The 21,802-nt window shown below is 40.8% G+C and overlaps 1 protein-coding gene across 1 annotated transcript in view; it reads right to left on the reverse strand.

Annotated features, from left to right (window-relative positions):
* The window catches only part of lamc3 (laminin, gamma 3), a 93,298-nt gene that overhangs the window by 68,279 nt on the left and 3,217 nt on the right, over positions 1-21,802 (reverse strand). Inside the window, exon 2 of the mRNA XM_078286729.1 lies at positions 18,673-18,977. Coding sequence (XP_078142855.1) covers positions 18,673-18,977 — 305 coding nt within the window. The remainder of the gene's footprint in view (positions 1-18,672; positions 18,978-21,802) is intronic.

Here is a 21,802-nt window from a genome sequence, read left to right on the forward strand (position 1 = left end):
TCCACTTCTCACTCAAGACGAGTAGTCAGAACAGAGCGAGCAAGAGAATACACAGAGGAAACTGATGATTATTCTCATTCTGGGCCAGGCGTTACTTATGAAAACAAAAGAAAAAACACAATTTCTCTCCACATCCCCCCGTCTTTCTCTACCTTTCAAAACTTGCTCTACATAATTTCTTATGCCTGCTTTACTCTCTCTTACTCTTACTCTCTCTGTCTTTCAGTCTTGTGTTATCTTGGAGCCCGGTCTCCTGAAATTTCACGAGCTCGATGTCTTAAAATGCAAATACATGCTAAGTGTATGAAAAGTGATAGAAATACAGTTTCCATCCACAAAAGCATTACGTAAAGGAGACGCAGCTATAAAGAGGTAGCAGTCTGACATTAAAATAGTGCAGTGGAGAGTGAGAGCATTGTGGTCTGGGTTCTGGGCCAGAAAATCACCATAAATACTATCTCAATGTTCACAATGTCAACCCCTATACAGGGTAAAGGAGCAGTCCACAAAGTGTTGCTTGATGACAAAGCAGACTGGATTCTAGGTTCATTTCTTTTTAACTATAGATAAACGTGAGTGATCCAGTCACCTATAAATAGTATGAATACATAAATTAGAGACAAAGAAGAAAGCCAAATATGTAAAAATCACAATGGCTAACATTATGAGTGGCTAACAAAATACAAAATAGTTGTTTAGATTTTGCTTACTGATGATCTAAAAATACATGGCTTGGATGTGAATCTATGAATGGGGGATTAGTATGCACCCCACTCATTTTTTTATGCTTAGATCTGCCTGTCAGTGTAGAGTTACGGCATATTTAATATGCGGAAATCTGTGTATGTTCCAATGTTCATAAATATAACAGAATGGAAATTAAAATGACATTTTATTTCCAATTAAAAATAAATTATTAGTATAGCCTGGGGATCATTAATATAAAAAGGCTTGAGATTTATGCCTTTATTAACAAGGAACCATTTTGAACATTGGGATTGCTTTGCTATTGTTTCCAACAACTAGCTCTCATGCTTTAAAGCAATGTTCCACTTAGTTTTAACATGGGGGTTGTTTGGCACTTGACCGCCGTGAAAACCAGAATATATACAAGACATATCACCAAGATCGGATGCAGCTGGACGAGTTTGTAGCATTCTTTTTTTTTTTTAACTTCCCATTCATTTGAATGAAGCCACGAAAATAGCCTGAAAACGTACATTTAACATGTTTGTTAACAAATTCAACAACAGATCCCACAACCAATGTTTTAGAACATAATTTCGCCAAATAGCATTATTATTGATAGGACTATTTTTCTTCTCACCAGCATTTGGGATTGCTGTAGAGATGATTTTGAACCAATGGGATCAATACCCAATGGTGCATGCACTAATAAGAAACTATCTCATTGGTCCAACTTCTGAGAACATAGCGGAGGGATACCATTTAGGAGAGATACTTCCTGTTTGGAAGACCAGATCTAATTTTATTTTTAAATACTAGTTTTATTGTAAACCAAGAATAGAAATGCTAAATGACGAAGGACCCAGTACTGCTTTATTGTCTTAAAAGCAGGATCTGTTGTTGAATCTGTACACAAACGTGTTAAATGTTTTCAGGCAATTTTTTCGTGGCCTCATTCAAATGAATGGGAAGTAAAAATCAACAGTCTTCCAGCTGCATCCGATCTTGGTGAGTAGTTTATATTCTGTTTTTTATGGTGGTGAAGTGCTGAATAACCCCCATGTTAAAACTAAGTGGAATATTACTTTAACACAGACACATGCTAAAATGTTTTAAATGCATTGTTAGCGTTTCATAATACTTATACACTGTAAAAGCAAATACTCTCCCCCATACATCATAGGCGACCATTATCATATGGTGGAGCTATTAGTTATGCATGGTAGAACAGTGCTAATTATGTACGGCAAGGCAGAAGTAGTTCTAAATATCACTTACTGCACTGAAAGGAAGCAGTTTTTTAAGGTTAATTAGTAGTCAGCCCATTACTTGTTATTTGTGCAAACCACAGCAAAAGCTTAATTAACTTTGATTCTCACTCCCTTGGAATTTGGGCTCACAATGCTACTACGATGCTGACTTAGGGATAGGCTTAGGCATTGAGAATGGCAATGAGCCAGTCCTTTGCTAAAGACAATAACGGTGTGATGATCTAATGAGCAGGTGTGCATGCACATAGATGCATAGCCGATACATGCACACATGTATAGGCTATGTACACAGACACAAGTTAAAATTTCAGGAGAGTAGAATCATCATCTTCATCCTATTTCCCAATATCAAAAGTGAGAACAAAAAATGTTGTTAAGATACCTCTGCTAAGGCCCTGACCTTCACTATCACCTCTGCAGATTTATTTTGTCTCTCTGTCTGTCTGTCTGTCTCTACCTCTTTCTCTCCATATGTCTGTCTGTCTCCTTCCTTTCTCCTCAATTCCCTTTCTGTGTGTTTCCTTGAACTTTGAAGCCTCTGGCTGGAGGCAGTGACGGCAAAGAGAGCAGTGTCCCTCATTCCAAAGTTAATAACTTTTTAATTTAATTGCTTAAGTTCACTGTGCCCTCAATATGTATTTTTCCCCTTTTACTCATTGTCATTCAACGCTGGAGTTCCAATTTGCCACACAGCTTTCTAGAGAGAGAGAGAGAGAGGAGGAAGGGTTGGGGGGGGTGTAGAGAGAGAGAAAGAGAGGGGGGGTGGAAGGGTGGCAGGGGAGACAGACAAACCGTTTTAATGGATGACTGAACAAATTAAATTTGAATTCATACAGCAGCTTTCATCTTCTGCGTGGATATTGAAAAAAGAGTGCTTTACAAACTTGACAACAGAGCCCCCTTTGAAGTAAGCCATTACTTCGGAGGAAACATCTAAACACTGTGTTACAAGGTGAGTGGTGCTCATTCCAGATAATTTGTTTGGCAATGACAATTCAGGAAAACAGAACAAATTAGATTAATGATACAACATACGCTGTCATGCAGATATGCATCGGAACTACAGCACAGAATTAGATGTGATTATTATTTTTTAAGCGTTTTTGTTTACTTTAAGAGACGATTGATGAGAGGCCAGAGACAAAGCCTATGCATAAAGATACCTATGCTTTTTTCCATGTATTATTGATATGACCTCTCCAAAATGTCAAGGTGATATGTTTTAAACGCAGGAGATGAAGTGTGTTAAGTCTCTATATGGAAACTAGCCGCTCCTCACACTGAAGCATAGACGGCAAATCTGCAGAGGGATTAAAATGCTAATAAAACAGACAGGATGCAATTCCTGTTTTAAGCCTTATGAAATATGCATGAATCTGTATGAGCCATATGCAGAGCAAATGGCACAGTGACATACCATACAGGGGAACAGGGATCATTTTATGCTCTGTTGACAATCTGAATGTAAAGAGTATGGTTTTAACCCCCGCCACAGATACCCCGGCAAGAGCTCATTGAGAAATCACATTTCTATGAATACAATTCATTTCTGAAGTGACCTGCTCTCACTATTTTCAGCCACCAAGGAATTTCCAAAAGGATTTTAACAGAGTTTGGTTTGTCTATCAGAGGTCATTTTCATATTCCTAATACATTGTCCTGATGTTATGTATGAGAAACTTTACACAGCATCAAGATCTTTTCATTAATGTTGATGCTGAATTTAATCTACATCCCTTTTATAACTTGGCTTGGAAACTACCACTGTTTCTGACTTTCCTGGTTTTGACAGATAGAGATACAGCATGGCCTCTTATAGCTCTCAGGTATAATTTTACTGCCGTAGCTGGATCACCGCTCATCTCTATTGAAGTACTATACTGTTACACACAATGGTGCATAAACTGCATTAGGCCCTACCAATCCTGGGCAGTAAATGATTAGGGGCATTTACTCTGATAACTCTATGAAAAGCACTTTGGAGATGAAGGATTGCTTCAGGAAACAACTTCTTCTGTGCCATTTAGCAAGAGAGCTCATCAAGAAATCCTCCTTGAACCCAGACAACAGATGTACACAGATCACTTGGTATGTAGTTTGACATATTCTCCCGGGGCAACAGGATTTACAAAATCATACTGAGGCAAAGGCATGTTTTACAGTTAAATTATGTGTTTTCATAGAGGCAAATCACTGATTCCTGACAAAATCATGACACTGAGATAGAGTGGTTCTTGTGCCTCTTCCCCTTTGTGCTAAGATATGCATGCTAAGAAATAAAAAAAAAGTTAAATCAGAGTCACCTAACCACCCCCTCTTCAGCTCTTCTACCTCTGTATGACTGGTGAAAAGGTCAACTCATCACTGTGACAATGTGAGGTCATCAGATGTGCTTCACTGACAGTACAAATGACTCATAAAGGTGTTGAAAAAAGTGACACCTTTCCTCTGTCCTCCAGTTATTACCCTTATCCTACCTGAGTCAGAAGCAAAACCTTCAAATTTCCCACTCCAGTTTAATCTGCCCAGGCGTATTCACTCTGATAAGGGCGACTTTATATAAAGGCATCTGGAGATGAAGGACTGCTTCAGGGAGCATGACTACTGCCAATGTGCCATTTAGCAAGCTCATCAGGAGATCCTCCTTGAACCAGACCACCGAAGCACACAGATCACTTGGAATACAGACTGACCTGCTCTCCCTCAGCAACAGGGTTCACAAAATCATACCAAGACAGTGGCATGTTTTACAGATTCATGATGTGTTTTCTTAGAGGCCCACCACTGAATCCAGACACAACCCCAAAACAAGTTGTTGTGTATTCTGTACTTGCCTTTTACACGCAGGTTTTTGTTTCGCTATTTATACATTCAAAGAAAGAGTTTCTCAGATAGGTGAGCGACTGTATTTATCGTTTAAAAGAAATGCCTTTCATATGTTTGCATATAGTCGCTTTCCATCCCTGCTTCTCTGTGCCCTCTCCTCCCTCCCTTTTAACTCCCTTTATCGTGTATTCAATAAATAGTGCTGTTCTGAGTGCTCCCCTCACCCCCACCCCCTTTTTATTGAGCTGGCTATTTTCTTTTTCCCTTTTCCATGTATTTGTAGCTCAAGCGGGAACCACTATTGCACCATTAAATAAGACACAAAAGCAAGGGTGTGTGTGCGCCTCCCTCCTTTATTTCTATGATTCACTGTGTGGAAACCGAACACCCTTTTGCACTCCACTGGCTTTGTTTTTGCTTCAAAAAAGATACCTAATTTATTTTCTTTGCTCACTACACCCATCAGTCACATCACCCTTAAAATAGAGAGGGGGAATGAGCGATTGTAATGAAAGAAATGGTGCAATTGATCTGCCTTTTATTCTAATGGGGGAACAGATCACAGTCAATTATGGGTCTTCTCATCTTGTCATTTAAGAGGAAAGCAGAGAGGGAGAGTTGGAGTGAAGGAGAGAGGGTGTTTAGCAGGTCTGTTGAGAGATTTGCCACCCAATCTATGTACCCCTGCCTCTTATTGATCCTCCTCTGCTTTATAATCAGCGGGTCGATGTCATCCAAACCACACTGAAATACAGCCAGCAGACCCATCAGTAGTCAGGTTTTAGTGTAACTACAGCCTCCGCACTGATCACCCACCCACAGGGCTTACACCTCTCTTTACAATGTTTTCATCATGAAAACAATTACGTTGAGGCCAAAAGATAGATTAATGGGAAATTGCAATTTTCACTATGTTGTTATGAAAGGATAGTTGTTTTCATAGCTTTGAAACTGAATTGTAAATGTTTCCATATATAGACCTCCTACCGGGATGAAATGAGCATAATCACATGACTTGGCTGGTGTGTCTCTGTAGTGTAATTATGTTTGCAACAGCAGTAATCAGAGGTTTTATGATTTAATTGCAACAAATGCTGCACACCTGCAGAGAGTTTTTTTAATGACTTAACACTAAACAAATGAAGTATTCCCCATTGCCAAAGCAACATAGAATGTATAGAGGAACCTACATTGTACAAAGTGTGCAAAATACAAGTGCGCTAGTGCCTTCTAGGTGTGCAGGTGGAGGGAAGGGGTGGGGGGGGGATGATTGGAGTGAGTGAAACTATGTACATTGACTTTAAAAACACCCCCTGTTAAACCAAAGTGCTTTGGTAGCACAGTGTTGTTGGACCAAAGAGAATTGCTGAATAAAATATTTAATTCACAAGCTACTTCCTGGTATGTGGATGTACAGCCACCAGCCTCCAGCCTCCAGTTGGTTGATGCAACTTCTACCGTACTGCCTGGTGTATGAGAGCACGCACCCTATTTTCCTTATGTAGGGCTCTTGGGGCGATGTATTGCCAAAACAGTGCATACTGTAATTCTGCTGAACAGTGCGCAATGCAAAGTGTTAAGTGTTAACCAAGTTGTTTTAGTTGCTTAAACTTAACCGTTAGGCCACCTTTAGCTGAAAATGCAGTGGCCAATTTGTGCTGATGCCACAGAATCCAATTTGTGGTGGAGGAACACAATTTTCACATAAGTCGTGTCCACAGCACGGAAATCTGCGTTTCAGAGTTTGTGCTCGTTTCCCAACTTTTTATGAGATCATGTTGATATTGCATTATATATATTAGTTTCGTAATAATTTGTCTAGGGTTAGGGTTATTTTATTTTTTTAAATTTTTTGGCCTATATTGGCCAAAAAAATCACGTGTTTTTCAAGCACGCGCAGGATGTATAAGGACGCCATGGAGGTAATGTAGTACACAGTATTGTGTGGAGAGGGAGGACTTTGGCGCACACCGTTCCAGGTTGTTTTTCCTCACTGCTCACTCAGTGAACATATTGGCAGAAGAAAGACACACAGATAAAAGGACACACCATATTAATAAAAAAGTGAAGTTAGAGAAAGCATTTCGTACAGATGTGGACGTAAATCAAATGAAGAGGCGGGACCTTCCTGTCCAAGCTGCTGCATTGAGATGTAAACATTGTAGCCTTGTAAACATTAAAAACTAAGACTTTCCCAATGTCTTTTAAGGTAATAGAATTTATTCAACACTCACTGGGGTCTAACAACACACTCTGTACGAGTGAAATTAATGTAAACAAATCCACGTTGTTTACATTGAAGTTCCACCCCTGGTTGAGTCATTGGTATTGATCAATGCACCTTAACTTTGTTTCTGATTTTGTAATATGGCATTGTTATTTAATCTGTGGCTGTGTTGTGTGTGTGATGTGTTTTTCAGTTTGGGATATTGCAAAATCATGCAATACATCAAAAAGCTATCTGAAGTTAGATGTCTTCATGACACTGTTAGGGATATATCTTCAACCAATGAGTTTGACTGAAGTGCAGATCTATGTGTGTTAGATTTTAGTGCTGAGGAAGTTAAAGGCTTTTAGAGGTTTAAGGCTAAACTAACTAATTAGTTTGTTGCTGATCAGGTTGCATTGTGACATTTACACTCTTAAGCCTCCCTAAGATGTGAGATATTAAAAAGAAACCAGTGTGATGTGGCTGACAGGCCCTAAGGGCTACATATGGTACCTCACACACACAACACACACAGCTTTCTGTGACGGATGCTGTATCCTCATAAAACCTCCCTTCTCATCAACTATATGGCAGTTTGAATATATGACATCTCTGTAGCCTCTTATAGAGTAGAAAGAGGCAGCCTTCCTCAAGAGTGCTCCCGTTTCAAAAGGGAAAAAGATGGCGGGAAAGACAGATAGAAGAAAGTGGTGACGGCACATCAGCTTTCTAGCATACACTAAGCTGCACTGAGCAGCAGGATAAAGACATTTTTTCTCATCTCGGCTGTGTGAGGTCCCCAGGGGTCTGCAGCAAGAGAAAATAGAAATGAAATACACTATTGGATTAGCTTTAGTGTTGCTAGAGGTTGGGCGCATTGTGTGGCAGGCTAGTCAGTAAGAAGAGGAACAGCCACATGAAAGAGGGAATCTGCACGCAGGACTGGATTTGACTCCTGAGCTGGAAGTCAAAAAGCCAGGGTTCCACTCCTTCTGTCTTGCCCGGACAACAAAGAAGGGAGGAGAGAGGGAAAGAAAAAACTGTGATTTCTGCGGTTTAACAATAACCACTTAACCCACAGGCAAAAAAGGCCTTTCTGGAAGCTTCCGCAGCAAACCCCAAGGAGGAGGATCGTCTCTCTCCACCCCCTTCCCTCCTTCATCCTCTTACGTCCTACTCAGCGCTGCCCTGTGTTTTACTTTGCTACAACTCCTGTAGTGTAGCACTACATTTTTGCATGAGGGTGGTTATAAAGAGCTTACAGCGAGGGTAGTTGGAGCCCGGCCTTCCAGTTCAGAAATAGAGATTAGAGCTGTTCTGTTCTGATTAATCCCTCCATACTAGCCTTCTACCACTCTGCTATTTCTGTTTTTCTATCTCTGTCCCACAATCCTAGAATCCAGCTTGCCTTTGTGCTGGCCTGCTGGAGTCCCAAGCGGATAGTCTTGCAATTGAGCCTGGTCTCCCGAAATTTTGTGAAATGAGCACAGTGTCTTTAATTGTAAATACGTGCTCCATGTATGATAAGTAAGAGAAATGTTTTTTGTCCACCACAGAAGGATTATGTGAAGGAGGTATGACGAGAAACAGGTAGTAGCCTGGCTGTGAAGTAGTATGTTGGAAAGTAAGGGCGTTGTGGTCGGGGTGGTGAAGAGGCGTATATCTGCCTTAAATTCCAACGACCCGAGTCCAATTTCCAACTAATGCTAATGAGGTTTTCTACTGTGAGTGAAGTTTTCATTTTTGGCTAAAGTTTTTGTTATTTAACCATGACCTGACCCTTACTCTAACCTGAAAACTGAAGTTTTAGTTGCCTAAACCTAACTCTAACCTTAACCAAAGTTGTTTTACTTGCCTAAAATAACTATTGGCTAACATTTTCACATGACAAGCAGGAGAAAATGCCATGTCCAATTGTGCTATTGTCACATAATCCAATGTGTGGTGGAGGAACATAATCATCATATTATTGATGTTGTGCAGTCTGTATGAATATGAAACACTTTGTGTCTGTGTGATGCACAATACAGTTTGTTCTGAACTGTAATATTGACTGATTAATATTGACTGCACACTGACAGAAGGTGGAAAATACAGAGGAGGATATTTTTGTTTTTGGGCATGCTGAGCAGAGAGTTGCACAGTGTCATGAAGATGAATTACTTTTCGAGGTGCAGTGGTTTTGCTGTGCATTGTGAGAAGGAAGTAACATACAGTACCTTGTAGGTGTAACACAAAACAATTCAAAATAAAGCGACTTATCACTTGATAATAGAGTGTACAAAACTTTAGGAGCAGATTCAAAATATGGAGTCGAATCTACTTTTGCCTTCACAACAGCCTCAATGGGGCATTGACTGTATTAAATGTTTAAAGAATTCCACAGGGATACTGGCCCATGCTGACTCCAACATGGTAGTGGTAGCAGATCTGTATAGGATGTCCCATCTCTTCATCCAGATGCTCAATGGACTGAGAACATTAGACTGGGCAGGCCATTAGAGTAAGCTGAATTCACTGTTGTATTTGCGGACCTCTTCCTAGACAATCTTCCATACAACAATGATGTTCAGATATCTACTGGCATTCATGTTATCTGACTTTCTTCAAGGGTTGCAATTTGTGCCATGAAATCCCTTCACTCTATTTATTACATGACACCCGCCAGCCTTCGCCCAACGTGGTGAATGTGGTTTTCTCCATAACTCACTCCTCCCACCAGTGGAAAGGTAAGAACTGGGATTCATCAGACTAGTGTCAAGTGTTTTCATTCCCTACCCTGCAGTTTCTTATTTTATATTGAAAGGAGTGGACCTCTGTCACATCATCAGATAGATGCAATAGCTTATTTGTGTCAAGATACAAGTTGTTTTTCTGCACCGGTGTTGTGCTGGACTGTCAGCTGAGTAACCCATATCTTGCTCTGCACAGGTCATGTTAGCCTCCTTTGGAATCTTTTTTTTCAATGGGCCATTTTTAACCACTGGACTGCGATTTTGCTGAATGTTCCTTTTGAGTGATGGACCATTTATCTTACAGACAGGAAACTGTTGAATGTGAAACAACGGCAGCATTTCAGTTCCTTCAGTTACACACTCAAATCAGTGTATGAAGGACCGATGTCTCAGGTGCTTCAAGGCTTGAAAATCCTTCTGTAATGTGTTTCCTCTCCATTTACCAGATGAAATCAGTGGATCACACTTTCACTTGGCTTCAGCTCTTACTAGGTGCCCAGGAGGAGCACCTCTACAAAAGCCTGTGTTCATTCGTTTGTGCGTTTGTGTGTTAAGGTTACAGTTAGGCAACTAAAACAGCAAGGCTTCGGTCATGGTTAAATCTGAAAAACTTAGATTATAAATTTCCTTTATACAAGCTGGGGATTGAACCCCAGACACCGGCATTGAAGGCCAACGCATACGTCCATGCACCACCCCGACCACAACACCCTTACTTTCCATTGCCTACTTTTCATGCTGGGAACACGCAATTTTAACACTTTATGTGCCACCAACACGTAATTCGATGTTAACAAGTCATGTTCATTTCACGTATTTGTGTGAGATCAGGTTGTGTAATATTCAAGTTTAACAAGGCAGATCATGCACTAGAATTATATAAATGCATAAAAATGTTTATGTTCTTTTGTAAATTTCATATTTTTTTCTTATTACTAGCTCAGTTTACACATTGTATTGTTCAAGTTTAACAAAGTAAGTGATGCTTTAAAATTCTATACATTATATTACGGTCTGTTACACATTATATTACAATTACACCCTTATACCCTCTGCCATCTCCCTCCTAAACTCTAGGAGGAAAAGGTAGTTATTTGCATAATGTTGTATCTTTTTAATTGACTGAGTATTTTTACTGTGTATTTATGTCTTTTTGTATTTATGTGCCCTGTGTTTTATGTGTGCTAAATGTATGCATCCCACTGCTGCACAACCAATTGCCCCACCGGGGACAAATAAAGCTATTGAACTTACAGTGGCAGGCTGAACACCAAATAGTGAATTTATCTGTACATAGCCAGTAGTTACTGGTCTTTCAGCACTCCACAAACACTCTATTTTCTTCATAATTTTTGGAGGATGATTTGTTTTTTGGGGTTGATGGCAGTGATGGTATATTTGCAAAATATCATTACATTTGGGTTTTGGTTGAGGTTTGTAGTGCTGCTGCTGTATTGGGCACCAACTGTTACCTTGTGAATTTTGTGCATGAATAGCATTTTCATAAAATAAAATCCAAAAACACCTTGTTTAATTTTGCCCACTAAATGCAGAAACAACACTTCATTTTGTGCACGAAATTTAGTTTGCGACTGTTGATTTTGTGGATGAAAGTGAAGAGCTACTTTTCACTTTGTGGATGACATAAGCTTTTATTTGAATTTAATGATTTTTTTTGTATGTAGATGTATTTATTTGTACTAACATTACCAAACATTACCAAACATTACCAAAGTTTATTTCATGGTACAAAATCCATTTCGTAGTAGATGATGCACAGGTGCTGCGGAGAGCTTGGCACACTCTGTAAAAAGTGTTTATCACATTTCACATTGTGTTATAATACCACTAGTAATAGTACTAATTACAGCATCATTTTTTGCTGTTTATTATTTAACTGCTTAGTTGTTTTTGCCTCTTTTTTTTGGCATCGTACTAAAGCACTTTTGCCAGTATCCTTGTCCATGTTAAATGATCAAGTAAACGCTATGCCTCTAATTTCTCCCTGAATATATTATTGTGAATACAGCATTACGTTTTATTTCCTTTGTATATTCCTGATTAGACTGCTGTGGATGCCGACATCAGCTGTAACGCTGAGTGGTCTATTGGTGACGGGGGTCAAAAGTCCAGCTGATTGGTTCTGACTGGTTTCTTTTCCACGTTCCTTTTGGTTTTCAATTGTTCATATTCATCATGGACTAACATTTAATTACATTTCTGTGGTAGCTTTTGCATTTTCATTTTTTCTATACATAACTAACTTTAAAAAAAATCACTGATATAAGTGATTCCTTAAGTAAAAGAAATAATCATTTTTTATTAATGCAAGGCTATGCAGCTCTATGAGAGTTTCAGTCTTTCAAGTTCAAGTTTAATTAAGCATTCAATGAATATAGTGTTGATAATACCACTTTGTCAAGCCTGGATTATCGACCAGGCAGACCAGGCAAATGCCCCGGAGCCCCAGACCACCAGGGGCCCCCAGGTTCACGTGTAGATTAATTTGAAAAAAAAAAAAATGTATCACTAGTTTTGTTTGGTATGTGCCAAGGCAAGCACAAATAAACTGAAAAGTACGCCAAGCCCAGTAACAAACACAGCTGAGCTTAATTTCATGTCCCGGACTCGATGATCACAGGCACTGAGATTTCTGGCTTTCAAAAAATACTCACTTTCTGGCCCATAATCTCTGTTTTCGAGCCCTCACACCACCTCACAAATGGAGGCCATTAGACCTCTACAGCGCATCCAGAGCACTGCAGCCCGTCTGGTGTTCAACCAACCAAAATTCTCATGTCACTCCTCTCTTCCGGTCACTTCACCGGCTTCCCATCTCTGCTTGCATCAAATTTAAGACACTGGTCCTCCCCTACAGGCCAGTACATCAGACTGCCCCCCCCTATCTACAATCACTGGTCAGGTTCCAAACCCCGCCTCATTCACTCCGCTCCTCCACACTTGCAGGTCGCCTCGCCCCCCCATCGCTACGTGGCCTCAGAAGTCGCTCATCCCAGTCGCGACTCTTCTCATCTCTGCCGCCACAATGGTGGAACGAGCTGAATCGTTACCCATCTTTCACCGGAGACTGAAGACTCATCTCTTCAGGTTACACCTGGACCCACTTGAGCTAACCTATCATCCCTTCCATTCTTAAAAAAAACAAAACTCTCTGATTCTACAAATGCTACTTATTCCTATTGAAGGCTTAGCTGATAAAGACTGATATACTGTCGGTTTGACTACTGTTGACAAAATGTAATTATTGTAAGTCGCTTTGGACAAAAGCGTCTGCTAAATAACATGTGATGTAATGTAATGAGGATGGTGCTACTAGCGAATGATCCACACCAAAGCACATACCGTGCTGAAGTCAAAAAAGCAAATGACAAAGCAGTATTATTTAGCATCATGATATATTACCTTCTACCTGTTTTACCTATTTCTGTTGGATCTCTGCTCTAATTAACTACCTTAGTCGTTCTGTTGTAAAAAGGTTGCTTTATATTTCTGTCCATTACAGGCTACCATAAGCTGTGCCATGTCCTTGGTTGCCAATAGAGGTAGATAAAAGTCATAAATTATTTAATGCCCCTTTAAGGCAGATATAGGCACTGATACTGTATGCACGCACATTATAGCATAGATCTTTCTGATGATAAGAGTGCTTCACTGAGGTGTAGCAATACAGTGCAGTCTACTAGTTATTTACTGAACATGACACTGTCTTCACAGCTAATGCACACAGCCAATCAAAACATGCATGGATGGATGCGCGCACATACTGACTACAGCTCTGTCAAAGGAAAAGGAGTGGCTGCATTCAGGTGCTTTATTTCCTCATCTTTAGTCACGCTTTACTGTGTCCATTTCCTCTTAGACTCTTCCCTCAATAGGCTGCCACAAGCCTCTCAAGGCATCATCAATGTTTATCAGAGCTAAACATAATATTAAATTCCCTTCAGCCACTTTTCAAAAGGCTTGAAGGCATGCTTGTATGTGTGTGTGTGTGTGTGTGTGTGTCCAGCGTATGTTTATATGTGGAGTGTGTGTTGGGGGATAGTGGGTGGGGGTGGGGTGGGGCGTGTAGGGGTTTTGATGATCCGATCCACGCTTGAGGTGGTTGCTGTCACTGTCAGATGTGTTCAGCTTTGTGATGACAGTAGTCCCTGTTTGTGTCTGCAGGGTGATAATTAAGCTCTGTTGAAGAAGGTTGGTAGCAGTATATTCAAACACATTCATTTCCTAGAAGTTCCAGGAAAAAAAAAAGTTTTGGCCAAGGTCAACGCCAGCGAGATCTGAAATCCATAGTTGATAACAATGAATCAGACAGATTTGATCTTAAAGTGTACTTACAAACATTTCCCGATCAAAATGTCATGTTTGGAAGAATGTGTGAGGGCAGATAAGCTGCAGGGGTTTATACTTAGAAAGTTTTATTCTTTATGCAAAGTCACTTTAAGTACATGATGCATTTTAGGCTACCAAGGGCAATTCTCCTGGGTCTCTGCAACAACCTGGAGCCACAGCTGAGCAGGTGCCTTTCCCTCCACAGGTTCATGCGCTGTCTGCTCTCTTCCCTTTCTGGCCACCAGGATGGTCCAGCGGGAGACAGGCGACCGGTATATCACAGTCATCCATCAGCCACCCGCTTCCAAATGTGGTGGATGGTATCATTAGCTGGTACCATAATATATAAAATTACCATATTTTACAGTAGAAAAGCTATTGCTGGCCTGCCAAACACCATCAGAGCAGCAGACTGCACATGTGTGTATCAAAGCCCCGTCTCCAAAAGCCTTTCCTTATTTAAATCGCATAACAATAACACTCCATAAATATACAATTAATCAGTGATGCCAACCTAAACCTCCTAAATGTGTTTTTCTGCTCGCCAGGAGTCCCATTTACTATGCAAATCCAACATACGCTAATGACGTTGCTTGTGCGCAGTTTATTGACACACTGAAGCAAAAGGGTGGTGACAGAGTGTGAAATAGTGTATGGCCACATCGTTGAAAAGGGGAGACCTTCCAACATTGTCATTGGCCCTGTCAAAGTTGAGCATGCCCATGCGAAAATGTGCGGACCAGCTTGACAAGACAATAGCTACGGGAGCAGATGGTGCTGCTCTTCATCTAGGGCACAGAGGGGCTGATGTTGCTCCTGCAAGCAGAGACTGGACCTTTCATTGTCCCATTTCACTGCATGCACACAGGTAGACTGTAGACTAATGTAGGTCATGTCTGCCAAAATGTTTCTTATTCATTCTCCCAAATCAAATGATCTATTCTATTCTATTCTATTCTATTCTATTCTATCTACAGATTGGATCTGGGCTTGCTGTCTGTCCAGCAGGACACCTCTATGTTTGAGCAAGTATATAATTTGTTCCACGTCATCTGGAAGGTGTACCATTTCAGCCCCAAATCTAGGAGGGAGCTCAAGGCCCTTGGAGGTGAAATAGGGGTCACAGTTAATGCTTCCAGTGGGGTGAAAGGGACAAGGTGGTTGCCCCATGTATCCAGGGGTCACATTCCTAAAACCAGGGAAGGAGCTCACCCCCGAAAGCCATGGACAGTTCACAGCAGTTTATATGCATATGGGCCACTTGGCAGGTGCCTCGGCCAATGCAGACATAGCTGGCAGACCTAAAAATGTTACTGTTTTCTCACTGTTGTGGTTGGACAGTATTACAGTATAGTATTACTATACTGATGCATCTGAGTTGTGGATGGGAACAGTGTTGCTCTGTGGGTTTACATAACTTTGCAGATCAAACACACCATGGCGGATGGGACGCCCTGGCAGAGCTTTTCTCTTCAGTCTGTTCAGCCTACTGCTGCAGAGGAACAATATAATCCTGCCTCGGGTAAGAGGAGGGGGTGAAATTGTTATTTACTATTTTCCTCTTTATCAGTATTTTTCTTAGATTGCTGGTAACAACGCTATTATTATTGTGTCTTAATAGGCTGTTAGTGGTATTGAAAATCTCCTCACATGACAGCTAGACCCAAACCTGGGGTAGACTCCAGGCAGCCATGGTGGATCAGCACCAACAGAGGGAAGGAGAAATGAGAGAGGAAATGAGACAGGAATTCAAGTATCAGGTAAATATCTGATTTAATATTTATCTTGTGTTTAATATGCAAAATGAAGTGTCAATTACTGAGTATTCTCATATTTCATATTGTACTTTAACACCCCCCTACCACCACCACCGTCTTGCAGCGCTGGCAGAAGGTGAACCGATCAGCCAGTGTGTCCCCAGACTGCACAGAGCCGTTGAGCTCACCTCCTGAAGACCAGATTTAGCAGCCTACTGAGTGAGTTGTTTTTTACATACTACAGTATTATTGCATATCCAAAATACTGTACTATTGCCATTTTTCATTCTTTTTTTCTTTCAGTGTCCTTTGCTGATAGAAAAGAACACAAAGAAAACACCAACATTCAAGGCAGTGAGGTATCTCAATCGGGGCAGGACATTAAGCTTGCCTGCTCGGCCGAGGCGAGTAACTTAGAAGAGAGCACTAGCCATGTGAGTGGTGAATTAAAATCAAATATGAATGCATGTATTTCCAACTAACACCGAGTTAAGTTGTCACTAAAATTTCAATGCCTCTAATGTCATTGTATGTCAACATATTGTGTTCCATCTCTGATTATGCGTCTCTTCCACTCTTGTGATAACACCCAAGGGCACGAAAAGCTGAGGTGACAGACAAGCAGACAGCTCTTTAGCACTTTATGCTCACTGACAGAAGTAGACAACGTAAACAACAGCTGCAGCAGCATTACGAACCAACCTCATCCAAAAAAGGGGGAGTATAAATAATTTTAAAGCACGGTTACCTCCGCCAAAGAAGTTGGAGGGAGATTTTGTTTTTCATCTCTGCCTGTTTGTCTGTTTTGTTAGCAAGATATCTCAGAAAGTTGCCAATGGATTTAGTTGAAATCTGGTGGAGAGATTGCCCTTGACCCTGGAATCAGTTAATTAGATTTTGGTGGGGATCCGGATCTGGGATTCCCGTCATTAGACGAATATCGCTTTTTAGCCAGAACAATTATGCTGCGTTCAAGTACTGGTGGGAAGGGTCGACATCCAGGACTTCCAAGTCGGCTGCTAAACATTATTGCACTCAAGTGCTATTTCCAAGTGCTCTGGGTAAACCGAACCCGGAAGAGATCAGTTCAGGATGCAACTTTGCAAGTTGGAGAATTGTTCAGCGTTGGCGGATGTTTGCACTCTACTGAGTGCCTTGTAGTTTACCTTGTTAAACTTGAGCATTATATTACTTATACTGATCTAGTAATAATAAAATATGAAATATACAAAATAACACAAAGTTGTGATTTTTATGCATATAACTTTAGAGCATGATCTGTCATGACAAACTTGAATATTACATGACCTATACTGTAATAATAATAATTTGTCCAGGCTAGCAGAAGTTTCACCCTACTAGCCCGGTGGCTAGTGCCCGAAATCATTAAGTTCCACCCCTGGTCTCAATCATGTGTTCGACCACAACTCCTGCTCAGATGATTCTTATCATATCATCATACATCGTATCATCAGTGTCACTGTTGATTTGATCAATTGGTCAAAACCAACAGATGATTTTCTGTTTAATTTTTATTTGATTGTATTTTTGTTATTATGCACTTTGTTTTCTACTGAAAGTCACAGTCAGTCTTTTCAAATCAATGTAAGAACAAGAGATCCTAGATTAAAAGATGGGTAGTCATCAGCATGTTCAGTATGGAATGCAAGTGTATAATGGGACACAAAGGTCAGGTCAGTGGCAAAAAACATGGTGCGACCAAATTATGTGTTGGTGCCACCAACTGAAAAAGTTAGTAGCTTGATACCAGCAGCCTAAGACATCTCAGGGATTGTCTAACTGACATAAAATGCTGGATGTCTCAAAATGTTCTCAAACTCTTCTTCTTTAATTTGTCCCTTTAATTTGTCCCTCAAAATGCCATCAGCCAGCTTCAGCATCCCCTTAGCAGTCTCTCAGCTAAAGTCACATCGACTGTTCTGTTTGATCCAGATCTACGTCAAGAAAGCTGTTCAGGCTTGCATCCTCCAGTTGAGAACTATCTCTAAAATAATGTTTTGCACACCTTGAGAAGGTGATTCATGCTTTTATTTCAAACCACTTAGACTATTGCAGTTCCCTCTACTCCGGTCTAAGCCAGCGCTCTCTCGCCCATCTGTAGCTGGTGCAGAACGCAGGCGCAAGAATTTTAACCGGATCCAGGCAGAGCGATCACATCACCCATATCCTGGTCTCACTACATTGGCTTCCAGTGAACTTTAGAATAGATTTAAAATTTTTACTGATCACCTTCAAGGCACTCACTTAATCAGCACTGAGCTATATCTTAAACCTTTTAATTCCCCACAAGCCAAACCGCTGCCTCACATCGTCAGGCAGGAGTCTCCTAGTCGTTCCACAGTCCAAATTGAAAAATGCGACTGTGCCGCCTTAGTTAGAGCACCTGTACTGTGGAACAATCTGCTTGAGGATATCAGATCTGCTACCAGTGTCCTCTTTTAAAGAGGCACTTTTGTACGATTGCCTTTTCTTAACCCTAATCCCACCTATGCTAATCAGCATCAACAGGCAATTGGCATTCATCATCAGATACGCCTAAGGGTTCGCACAAAAGGTTGCACGTTTCATTCATCCGACATTGGTTTTTCACAGGCACTTTTCTCAAGAACAAAAGCAAGAAGAATTTAAGAAAAGTTTTCTGAATGAGGCCCATTGATTATTTTGTTTGCTTTTGTGTGTGCATATATACTGTGTGGATATATACTTGTCTGTCTAAAATTGTGACTAATGCTATAATGCTTTTCGCTATTTCCTCTGTCTCACACACACACACACACACACACACACACACACACACATACAAAATGTAGACTCACCTGCAACACTACGCTCTGGTCAAAGTTGTAGGCGCTGGGCCGTCCCTCCAGGGTGGAGAAAGCCACGTTGCCTCCAGTCAGAGGAGAGATGTCACTGAACTCATCCGTACATACAGCTGTCCTCTCATCCTCGCCTGGTCGAACGTAACCCTTGGCATCCTTCCCATAGGTCTTCCTACAAGAAGCGCTGTAATACTGGTAGGGCATCCAGGGCGCGCCCTCCGCCGTACGCTTGTAGATGGCGAAGCTCTCCGGCCGACTGGTGTAGAATTTCAATCGCACGTAGGTTATCTCGAAGGCCTTCCCTGTGGAAAACAGATATTCTTAGCTTAGTGCTACAGAAAAGAATAACAGAAACAATTACTCTTAGAATTAGATAGAATGTAGTTACGCAGTTAGATCAGGACTGGCTAATATACAAGACAAATACGGTATGATGATAGCTTAGGGCCCAGAGGGGAAGGAAAAAACAGACATAATTGCATTAAAGAAAAAAAAAGAAAACAATGGAGGATCAGCTTAATTTCCCTTGCCTCTGTGCAGGGTAAATGAATGTCATTCCTGCTGGAGTAGAAGAATACCCAGGATTATTTTCTCATTATGCAGAGCATAATGGGCCCCAGAAGTGAAACATAGGTCAAAAGGAAAGAGAGAAAAGAGAGAGAAAAAATGTCTATATTGTTATATTAACAGCAGGGCAGTAAAGACCAGAGTAACCCATGCCATGAGTACAGAATTCACATAAGGGAAAAGTGTTTGTATTGCTCAGTCGCTGATTAAAATAGTCTGGTGTGGCTTCAGAGTTTCAGGATTTTCAAACAGGCAAACAACAGACACCTCAGTGTAGTCCTGTTTCATGAGTACACCTCTGTGTGCCACCTTGCAAATAAACAAATCAACTGACCAACAGACAGACGATCAAACATATGAACCACTGGTTGGGCTTCATGCGGGACTGAGTATGGCTTAGAATTATACATGTCATTGATCGATTGATGTATCTCCGGTGTCTTATTAGTGGCACATGGGCCCTGGGACAGGGAGACGGGGAAAAACAGAGAGTGAGAGAGGGGGGGACTTGAGGGATTTACGCAGATTTCTATCACCGCGAATCAGTGATTCTACCTCAGTCTCAGAAAAGGGAAAATGGCTGTGAAAACAGAAGCAGCCTGCGTGGAAGACCCTGAGCTAAAGAGGAGATATACTCAGATCTTCATTTGAGTGGGTGAGAGGGGATTTAGCAGATTCTGGTAACTTGTTCTGTAACTGGATTTTTTCGGAGGTGCATAATAAGTGGAGGTATCAGTCTCACAAGTCTGGGTTCAATTAAATGACAAGGAATTTTAGGAAAGCATATATTTCTGCATACTGTACAATTTTTCAGCATCGCCACTTGAGGCTGCAAGATTCTTGTGCTTCAGCAGACGGCTAGAATTAGAGTGTGATTTTCCTCACATTTCTCTCTATATGGATAGGTGTGTTGAGTGGAAAGGTTATTGGTTATTGAGAGGACAGCTGTCTTTTTTTGGTTATGTATCAAAGACATCGGACACTTTAACAATCTCAACCCAAACAATGAGTCCATGATTTTCCTCCCATTACTGATTAACTGTGGACAATTCAAATGCTAATCTTGGAGGCATACCAGAGACACTTGCAGATGTATACTTCCTGGGCATGGACACATACAGTATCCACTTGTTGCCAAATCTGTTGGGCAACTTGAAAAGGGATTAACTGAGCAGGCACAAATTAGAGTCAGACTGAGACCAGAGTGAGAAGTAACACTTAAAAACTCAACATAGACCTGATCGTCTGCCATAAACATTCTTAACAGGCTTCACCGATGCTCTCTTCAGGCCTTTTCTACATCATTACTAAGTCTTAGCCATGGTGCTGCGCGTTCATAGAGGGATGCCATCCACTGGTGCAGCGGTAATGACGTCTGTTGCTCTACTCTGCCAGGCCAGAGCTAGGCGGCTCTGCCTCTCTTGTCTCTCCAGCTCACTAATGGCATCTTTCCTTTAGCAGCCCTGAGATCATTTAACTTTCATTTACTCCCCGCATGAGGTGAGCTTAGTCCTGCTGGCACTGACACAAAAAACATGAAAGAGAGGCAGAAGATGAAACATTTGTTGGATGTCCCCTGTGATGAAATGCAGACTAATTGCAAAATATATTTGTATGTTTTCCTGCATAGTGTTTGATGACTTGTGATGGAGAGTAGGTATTTCAAGTTATTGGATTTTAATTGTGGAATTAAAGTGTGGAACAAAAACATATTAATTAAGCATATCAAATTATTGAGTTTTCAATTAAATGCTCCCATAGCTGCTTGAAAAATATTGCAACATCAATCAATTTAAATATCTATCTTTTATAAAACTATTTGTATTCAATTGGCATTAAATGGTAGATCTTTAGTCCAACCCAACTTGGAGCAGACCAAAGGGTTAAAGAGAAAATCTACCCTAAAACAAAATTCACACTTTTCACATTCATTATGTGTTTGGACAGCTCAGTCTAGACTTCTCTAAAGGAACACATTCCAAAATCTGAAATAAGAGACCAAGACTGTCTTTCTTCATTAGCTGACAAATCCTTGAGCAGCTCTACTGAAAATGAATGGTAGGCCAACTTTGGAAACCGCGTAGGAGAGCCCAGGGTGACTATACAAGGCTTTGGGTACTTTTTATGTTTCATAACCTTGCAGCGTCACAATTCAAACCAGATCTGTTCATGGTGTTCAAAATATTGGCATAACATGACTATTTGGACACTACAGCTCCAGATGTTGAGCAGACTTGGGTAATAGAATCTCATTTGATGGGGAAAACCATTGCCTGTAGATGTGTACTTTGAGTGTGTTCAAAAACAAAGAGTCACAGAAAGAGAGAAATGGAAGAAGAACAGAGAGAGACAGACAAAGAGGTAGTGTGGACAGAGGCATTTGGATGCTGTATATTTATGACGCCAGAGGGATTTACTGCCAAGTCTCTCCCACTGACTATTTGGAGTAAATTGTATCTTCAAGAATAAAAGCTGCTAGCTGCAGTGTGAACGAGATCTGCTTGGAGTCATCCATCTGGACTTAACACAGCTGTCTCCTAGTCTGCCCCTACAAGACAGA

This window comes from Centroberyx gerrardi, chromosome 2, assembly GCF_048128805.1.
Source record: "Centroberyx gerrardi isolate f3 chromosome 2, fCenGer3.hap1.cur.20231027, whole genome shotgun sequence".
Classification (NCBI taxonomy): Eukaryota; Metazoa; Chordata; class Actinopteri; order Beryciformes; family Berycidae; genus Centroberyx; species Centroberyx gerrardi.